The 592-nt window shown below is 52.9% G+C and overlaps 1 protein-coding gene across 1 annotated transcript; it reads left to right on the top strand.

The window, feature by feature from the left end:
• Positions 1-363: 363 nt before the first annotated feature.
• BDR25DRAFT_302568 (uncharacterized protein) lies at positions 364-555 on the top strand (the record flags this gene model as incomplete). Its single annotated transcript, XM_033689824.1, has 1 exon — positions 364-555. A coding segment is annotated over one exon (192 nt), but the record flags the coding sequence as incomplete, so codon positions are not given.
• Positions 556-592: the final 37 nt, after the last annotated feature.

Genomic DNA, 592 nt, shown 5'->3' with positions numbered 1-592 from the left:
CAGTTGCATTACAAAGCTGTCTGTGCTGCACTTCTCGCTAAAACAGGAGGTGCTTTGCGCTAAAACAGGAGATGTTTCGCGCTAAAACAGAAGGTGTTTCGCGCTAAAACACAAGGTTCTTAGCGCTAGTGCAGCTGACAACAATCCTGCATTCAACCACCACGACGACGACGACGACCACCACCACCACCACCACCACCACCACCACCACTGTATCCGCTCGAGAGCTTGAACGCTCAATCGGTGCGCGTACGCAAAGTAGCCGGTGAGGGCTCGGATCAATGACGGGGCATGGGCGGCTCGGTGGATGGGCGGCTCGCAAGCTGACGATCAAGGATGAGGAGTACCTGCATCTCCTGTTAGTTGCGATACCTAGGCTTGTTTAACTTAGCTTGTTTTGTAGCAAGCGTTGTTGCCATTAAAATTGATGGGGTCAAGCCTCCTCTAGCTGCGCTGCGCGGACTGCTCATCCCAAGGGGATATGTGAAGGTTTACAATGTGAGAGGTATCGAGCAGGAAACACAGGTCACAGAGAGGGAATGCAGGATAGGGGGGGTAACGAGAGTAAACCTTAGGGTTGGAGGCAGAGGTA

Source organism: Lindgomyces ingoldianus (genome assembly GCF_010093535.1).
Source record: "Lindgomyces ingoldianus strain ATCC 200398 unplaced genomic scaffold BDR25scaffold_10, whole genome shotgun sequence".
Lineage (NCBI taxonomy): Eukaryota > Fungi > Ascomycota > Dothideomycetes > Pleosporales > Lindgomycetaceae > Lindgomyces > Lindgomyces ingoldianus.
Note: the sequence above shows the minus strand (reverse complement) of the source record. Positions and strands in the feature narration are given on the sequence as shown.